General features: G+C 34.8%; 1 protein-coding gene across 1 annotated transcript; it reads right to left on the bottom strand.

Moving 5' to 3' along the window:
- Positions 1-3,712: 3,712 nt before the first annotated feature.
- Positions 3,713-5,822, bottom strand: LOC131855708 (piggyBac transposable element-derived protein 4-like). The gene is made up of 2 exons (XM_059207006.1): positions 4,170-5,822; positions 3,713-3,790 (listed from the first exon to the last, which is right to left on the bottom strand). The coding sequence occupies exons 1-2, from the start codon at positions 5,820-5,822 to the stop codon at positions 3,713-3,715; spliced, it is 1,731 nt and encodes a 576-aa protein (XP_059062989.1).
- Between the last annotated feature and the right edge of the window lie 3,034 nt (positions 5,823-8,856).

Raw genomic sequence — 8,856 nt, 5'->3', positions numbered from 1 at the left:
TATATATTTTGCTGATACAACGGGGTGTTCGGGTGAAATTTCCCGAACAAATACGAGGCTTACGCGAAAGTTCCATAAATATTTGAGTTTTGTGTTTGCCTCCGTGGCTTTTGGTAGGCTGCAATGTGTAGAGTACAGTCACTGTCATAACGCTGCTAAAAAATATGTGATTATAATCTTTACGTAGTATAAAATGAAGTAGCTTCCGCAGCCTGTTTGGTTAGAAGTTTTAACTAAGCAACGGGTCATATAGTTTTTTTAGCATATAATATTTGTTTAAGGCGTAATAAAAATTAATAATAGATTTTTAAAATACGATCTCGTTTTAATTTTAAAATAATACTTACCTTCTATAAGGCACGAATGATAATTATGTTCCTTTTTAAATGTTGAATAATTCGAAATTTGAATTTAGAACGATTTTTATTTATTCTTCACTGACTTTTTAATTTAACAATTTTCCAATATATCATAATACAGAGTAATTAAAAGAGTGAAATGGTGTTCAGGCGTAGATTTAGGGGGAAATTTAAAAATAGAAGCATTATTTTTATGTTCCGTTTTTTAGCTTTCTTGTTAGCCAGTCTCATATGCTATTGCCGTACAGACTAATTTTAAAAACGAGTAATTTAAATAAGATAAATAATAAAAAGATGTTAAATATTAGATACAGTGTAATTTATTCCTATGTACAATTCTCGAAGGAAATCGTTTGTGACGTGTTACATTTTAAAATATTCACACCGTGTTCTAGTCATGTTGTGGTAAGGAAGACATTTTGGGACCTCAATCTCCATTCCTGCGAAAAGTATGTAGTACAAGTGACAATTTTACAAAATACTCGAGAGGAACGCTTGTAGAAAGTATAATATGGGAGTATAATGTTTGGCTATTCTGCTGAATTTCATTTTTTAACCTCTAACACAAAATGAGGTGTATTATGAGTTTCATGTATCTGTGTTTCTATGACTGTGGTATCGTAGCTTCTAAACTAATGGACCGATTATGATACATTTTTCTATTTTAAAACTAACGTCATCAAAATGATATTTTTTTGACAACTAGCTGTACCCGCGACTTCGTCCGCGTGGAATTTAACTTTATTTTTCTAAAATAAAAGAAGCCTTAGTTACTCTTTATTATCTCAGCTATCTGCCAGAAAAAGACCTATCATAATCAGCCCAGCCATTTCAGAGATTAGCCGGAACAAACAGACAGACAGACAGACAGACAGACAGACAAAATTTGTAAAAAATGTTATATTGGTATATCCAATACGATTTTGGATATACCGTATTTATATGCATGTAGTAAAAATCGGTTATTTCAATATTACAAACAGACACTCCAATTTTATTTATATGTATAGATTTACCATAGTATTTTTTAACCTCGCAAGTTACAGATTGTCTTTATATAGATTTATATAAAATTCTCGTGTCACAGTTTTCGTTCCCATACTCCTCCGAAACGGCTTGACCGATTCTCATGAAATTTTGTGAGCGTATTGAGTAGGTCTGAGAATCGGCCAACATCTATTTTCATCCCCCTAAATATTAGGGGTAGTCCACCCCTAATTTTTTATTTTATTTTAAGGCAATACAACGTTTGCCGGGACAGCTAGTAGATTTGTATTAGTTCAATTATCATAATGGTGATGTCAACTATATGTATATATGAGGTAGCATATATTTAGACGGCCTCTGTGGCCGCTTTCCTTCCGATGAATGCAGCTATTATTCCGGTTTGCGATTTGTTTTATATTTATATCGATACGAATGTTTTCTATGTATATTATATATGTCTTTAATATAAATTCTATATCAGTTCTCTAGTACCAATAACACAAGCTCTGCTTAGTTTGGGACTAGATGGTATAAGTCCGGCAACCTACTTGCAATTTCCCTGGTGTTACGGGTGCTCATGGGCGGCGGTAACCCTTACCGCAAGCTCGTTTATCCCCTATGCTATAAAAAGTAGTGCTCTGCAAATTGTCCGGGGTTATTATTATATTATAATGATTACTCTATGGTGATGAGAATGATGATGTTACTGTATCTCTGGATATTTAGAGCTAATAACTGATACTTTAATTTATACGTAGTATGAGTTTATTTTGTTAGTGATTGTACATTAATATGGTATCTATAAATAAAATAACAAACGCGTTGATGCGACACGAACATTGTTCTATATACGGAAATATAATCAAGATTATAAAAATTGAATTTATAAATAGGTTACGAATATACTAATACAAACGTGACTCTCTATTTACCTTTTCAGTTAGGTAGACTTTATATAAATTAGCAATATTAATTTATTAAGTATTGTATTATATTGTATTGCATTGTACTGTATTGTATTGTATTGTATTGTATTGTATTGTATTATATTGTATTGTATTGTATTGAATTGTATTATTGTGTTACATTGGATCTGCCTGCCCTAACGGTTTACGCTGGTAGGGCACCAGTGAAGGACGAGCATGAAGTCAGATCAGTTGGCCCATCGTGACAAATTTACTAGGCATTTAATACGAGGATTTAGTACATAGTTAGCGATATTTTTTTATGGATGATAATGGAATGGAGCGTCCGCCTACGCTAACGGTTTACGCTGGCGGGGCACCAGTGGAGGATGATAAAATGAGCATGAGGTCAGGTCAGTTAGCACATCCTGACAAATTGACCAGGAATTTATCACGATGGTTTCCAGGGGGAACCGCGTGGAGGTCGACCTGACAAGGTACATTGCTAGCAATGGGATCATCAGTCCAAATTCCTAACAATCCCCTTCCCGCGATAAATTCACATTGTGAAAATACCCTTTCGCTCCCTATTGAATTGTATTGTATTGCTCTAATTCCATCTCTTATTTATCCTTTTGTTTGGGATAAGGTTTCCCGCGTTAGCTAGTAAAAAATATAAAAAGGACACATATCCTCCGTGTGTACGACTTTTATTGTATTTTTTTAGGTCTAGCGGTAGACCGCTTTGCGATCGATGGTCGCGGGTTCGATTCCTCGCACGGCACAAACATTTGTATTCATGAGTATGATTGTTTGTATCGGTCTGGGTGTTTTCTATGTATAATATTGATTTATTTACAAAAAAAAATGTATCCATGTATTTACACAAGCTCTGCTTAGCTTGGGACTAGATGGCGCTATGTGAATTGTCCTGAGATTATTATTATTATTATTATTGTCAATTTTGAAATACATGTCTTTTACCATCACCGACCGTAGTAGAAGTTTATAAAATATAAAATATACAATATTTAAGTAAGCTTAGTCGTCAAAACTCTCTCACCTTAGAGGCATAGATCGTAATTTTACTCTGCCATAACATAATACAAGTTGATGGCAAAATAATTCCCCTAATATGTTAAATATGTATCATATACATATGTTATATATATAACAAAGTCTAGGCACTGTCAGTGTAATTAAAGTCGCATCGACCCCCCATGTTCAGTGGTTCCCCAGTTCAATAGTGCATGATGAATAAAGTTCAGGTGAATAGCTCGCTAGTAATATCGTATCTACCCCAAATAATGTCCTATGTTATTAAATCTACATTCTACTTATTACATGTATTATATAAGTATTAACACGTTAAACGCCATGGTGGTCACCGGTGACCTCACCCTTCCTCTATCATAGCGCCATGGGGGTCACCGGTGACCTCAACGTATAGTCATATTCAAACTACTTTTTCTCGCCGCCGGCCATACTGACTGTTACTTTATTCGTACTCCGTGACCGGCACGGCGCTGTAGAACTATACTGCGCAGTGGGACAAACATACCTTGTAAGGAATTGAAAAAATGAAAGATAGCGAAAAAAGTAACCAAAATAAAAATTCAGGATATATAATTCAAATTAGTCTTTATTATTTAAACGAAAATTAGCAGTCTTTATTTTTTAATGAAATACAAACATAAAAATCAGTTTTACTGAAAAATAAAATAAAGTTCTCATTAGTAAGCATAATCATAAACAACCATTAGAAATATAAATAATTAGCCATAATATTTGACAAAACATGCTGTAAAAGATGAGATAAGAAACCTTTTATAGCATCAACATATTAGCGATGGACATAATTGAAACATTTTAGACAAAAGTGAGGCTCCCCCTTACATTGCACACAGTACGTACTCACTTTCTTAGCTTTATTCTTAGCTACTTTACGACCAAATTCCTGTACTGAATCTTTATAACATTGCACGCAAAAACGACGCGTGTCTCTTACTTTTCCTTCCTTTAATTTTAGAACATGCTTGAGTCTTTTAGGTCTTTCATTGATAATTATTTCTTGGGAATCTGCTGGCCGAGTCAAATAATTTATGAGAGCCCTCCTAAAGTCGACAATTGAAGATTTGCTCTGCTTATTTTCATTGTACATGACCCAAGCATTTACAACTGCCGTATTTAGAAGTAGTTCTATTGCCAATTTTCTATACCATTTTACGGTTTTCCGCAATGGCGAAGAATAGGCACCCATCTGGTCACTCATGTCTACAGACCCTTTCGATTTATTATAATCCAAAATAACTTTTGGTTTACGAATCTGTTTGCCTTTTTTCACCACCACAGCAATTTTGTCGGAATGCTTTGTCGACAGAATAAGCACGTCCCTCTTATCTTTCCATTTAAGCACTGTTACTCCATCTTCATTCTCCATAGCTATTGTTTCACCTTTTTGCAGTTTCGAATCAACAACAGCCTTAGGCAATCCTCTTCTGTTTTTTCGCAATGTGCCAATTAAATGGGTTTGCTTCTCCAATAACCGATAAGCCAGTTGCAAGCTAGTGTACCAATTATCAGTTGCTAGCGTGTGTCCTTTGTCAAATATATTTTCACATAGTGCCATCACCACTTTTGTTGGCGTAGTATTTATTGCGTCAATGTTTTTCCCACTATACAAATTAAGTTTGCAAGTATATCCGGGAACAGTACATAACTTAAATAGCTTCATGCCATACTTGTGTCGCTTACTTTTATTGTATTGCCTGAATATTATTCGACCTCTGAAAGGTACTTGGCTTTCATCCACACAAACATCTTCTTTAGGCGAATAATATTTCTGGAAAGTAGCATTGAGAGCATCGATTAAAGGTCTTATTTTGGCAATACGATCATTTCTGTCGACAGATAAATTGTCGCTAAAGTGTAGGTATTGCAGTAGTAACTCGAAGCGGTTCCTACTTATAACGGTGGCTGGAAAAGTTTGTCCAAGTATCTTGTCTTTGCTCCAATAATAAGCTAATTTCGGCAGCTTTACTACGCCCATAAACAAGACCAGCCCAAGAAACTGTTTTATTTCTGTCTTGTTTGTTGGCTTCCATGAATGAGACCTTGATCCAGGCTTTGTTTGCCTGGCTGTGATGTTTCGACTTGCGAACAAATTTGTCTGCTCAGCAATCATTTCAAGAATTTCTTCAGGCACCAACAGATCATAATACTGGTCAGGGCCAGCTTCTTTCAGCAAATTAGAATATGGAGGTTTCATACCCTCGAACTCGGTGAAAGGAATCACTGATGGCTGTCGTCTTTTTGGCCTCGACCATTTTGAGGAAATACGGTCATTTTGCGTTATATTGGCGGTAACAAAATTTTCAGCCGACTCACTGTCACTATCACTATCACTTGCGATAACCAAACGTCTTTTCTTTTTCGGTAATTGCATGGGTTCATTATCCGATTCTACGAGAGCGTCATTGTTTATAGAAGCGATCGAAAAAGAAATTTCTGACGCGTTGATTTGCTTCCATTCATCCTGCGTAAATTCGAAGTCCTCCATAGCTAAATCCATATCTAAAGGCTCGCACATTAACTATTCAATAAGAAAATGATGACAGCTAAGATAGTAGGAACGTAATTGATCTAGTAACACACATTCTATCACCGTAAGCGCGAGCGCACTACTGGTGTAGCGGGTGGCCGGCGGGGTGGGCGGCGCGGCGCCGGGTACCGGAAAATATATTTTCTGTATTTGTGCGCCATGGGGTGCACCGGTGACCTCAGCTATGTATTTGACTGTAACTATGTAACCCATGTACAGAATTGAATAAAACTTATTTTCTATACGTATCGTAACATAATAAACAAATTACGACCAAAAGTATTTTTACGATTTTTATTTTTTTCTATCGGCGTTTAACGTGTTAAAAAACCCACTTTTTTAAGATTATTAGAAACGGTACTAACATCTCTATCTCAATTTTTAATAAATAGAGATGTTAATACAGTTTCTAATAATCTTCATTACATAGTATAAAAATATGTCGCTGTCGCTGTTCTGTCCGTCCCTATATATGCTTAAATCTTTAAAACTACGCAACGGATTTTGATGCGGTTTTTTTTAATAGATAGAGTGATTCAAGAGGAAGGTTTATATGTATAATACATGTACGCACCCGTGCGTAGCCGGGGTGGGTAAATGAATAGAATTAAAAATATTATACAAATATTAGAGTAAATATATTAAAGAACACAGTTATCAAAGTTACATCTTATGTATATATAAAATTCTCGTGTCACAGTTTTCGTTCCCATACTCCTCCGAAACGGCTTGACCGATTCTCATGAAATTTTGTGAGCGTATTGAGTAGGTCTGAGAATCGGCCAACATCTATTTTTTATCCCCCTAAATGTTAGGGGTAGTCCACCCCTAATATTTTTTTTATTTTAAGGCAAAACAACGTTTGCCGGGACAGCTAGTAGTAGTATATATATATCTTATTAATATTCTAAACGCGAAAGTTTGTGGGTATGGAATTATGGATGGATATTTGTTACTCTTTCACAAAAAAACTACTGAACAGATTTTGATGAAACTAGAGTAATATAGCTCATACATCAGAATAACATATAGGCTACATTTGACGACTTCGGTGGTCTGGCGGTCAAGTACACCGCTTTACGACCGATGGTCGCGGGTTAGATTCCTCGCACGGCACAAACATTTGTATTCATGAGTATGATTGTTTGTATCGGTCTGGGTGTTTTCTATGTATGTATTTACAAAAAAAATATCTATGTATATGTAACAGTTATCTAGTACCCATAACACAAGCTCTAGCTGGCTTAACTTGGGTCTAGATGGCTCTGTGTGAATTGTCCTGAAATTATTATTATTGCTATATTTTTAATGAAATTTAAAGTGAGTGACACCACGTGCATTGCACGCTGTACAATAATTTTAATAGGATTGAAAACCTTATACAAAAATGAACGTAAATACATTAAATAACACAATTATCTAAATGACATAGTATATATATTATATTATGTTATAAACGTGAAAAATTGTGACTATGAATGGATGTATGCTTGTTAGTCATTCACGCAAAAACTACCAAACATTCATTAAACAACAGTAGTTTTTTGATATAACTTTAGAGTAGTATAGCTTATACTATACATCAGAAGAACACATAACAGTATATCATGGCGGTTGAAACACTGCCGTCGGATCAAAATCGGGAACTCAATAAAAATAAAACGTAATATCATCTCGTGATTAATTATACATATAAATATATATCTACGATCTACAGATTTAAAACAGTATACGCATAGGCTATAATTTATAATAATATATTATATAGATTGGCGAAATATAATGCTAGGTGTAGTGTAAATGTGATGCAGACGAAGTTTCGCGGGTCAACTATTCTATTTTCTACTAATATTATATATACGTGGTAAAAATATTATTTTAGTATTTTTTCTAGTATGTTTAAAACATAACACAAGCTCAACAAGTTTGTTTTATTCCAGTTTTCAAACAAAGATTAAAACTAGTTCTGATTCCAGACTCTCACAAGGAATAACAATATAAGTAATGTTTTACCACAGATAACATAATATTACATAGTTTTACTAACATGGAAATGAAAATATAAATTATATTGTAAGAATCCTTGTGAGTGAAAAATAAAGATTATTTTACTGTTATTTAAAATAACAAGATACCATAATTGATAGTAATAATAATAATACGAATAAAAATATAGGACAATTCACACAGCGTCATCTAGTCCCAAACTAAACAGAGCTTGTGTTAAAGGTATATAAACAACTGACATAAATACTTAAATATACATTTTTCGTATTATAAATTCAAACAAAACACCCAGATCGATATAAATACCGTGCGAGGAATCGAACCTACAACAATCGGAAGTAAAGTGGTGATTTAAGCCTCTGGACCACCGAGGCCTTCAATAGTACTGAAAGTAGTAATTATAGTACAAATCATGGCTATTAAATACATAATAAAATCACTGTTTGGAACAGTACCGAACTCGTAAGAAACAAGGATCTTACGATATCAATTCTAATTTACCCAATTACAATCGATTCAGACTTTATTACTACAACGATTGTTTGTAAACTAAACAAGAATTGCACCAAACTCGATTTGAACGAGTTAATCTGAAAAGTTAGCCGGCACTTGGGCGGACTTGCTCACAACAAAAAGTTACAGCCGAAACGATACGAACGCATTTTGCAAATAAAACTGCCATGATTTATTTACTTTTAAGGATCACCAGCACAAGGTACAGCATATAGAATATATGGTGCTTCTATATGTATTAACACTACTCTTCGCCGCAGCTGGCCTTTACAGTTTCACGGTGCTCGCCCCCGAGTGCTGATGAATGATGGCACTCAAAATCCGCAGAAGGACTTATGAAGCAGCTGAAGGCCAACTCCCGCCTGACGGATACGACTTTAGTCTGAGGGCTTAGACTTTAGTCGGACAAAGTGTATGTCTATCTGTTTGTTACCTTTTCAGCACAAAATGTAAACGAAGAATAGTAACTCGAGGACGGATATAG

The sequence above is a fragment of the Achroia grisella genome, unplaced genomic scaffold (assembly GCF_030625045.1).
Source record: "Achroia grisella isolate CSIRO2021 unplaced genomic scaffold, CSIRO_AGI_Agris_v1 utg14676, whole genome shotgun sequence".
NCBI classification, from domain to species: Eukaryota; Metazoa; Arthropoda; class Insecta; order Lepidoptera; family Pyralidae; genus Achroia; species Achroia grisella.
This window is presented reverse-complemented; position numbering and strand designations above follow the sequence as displayed.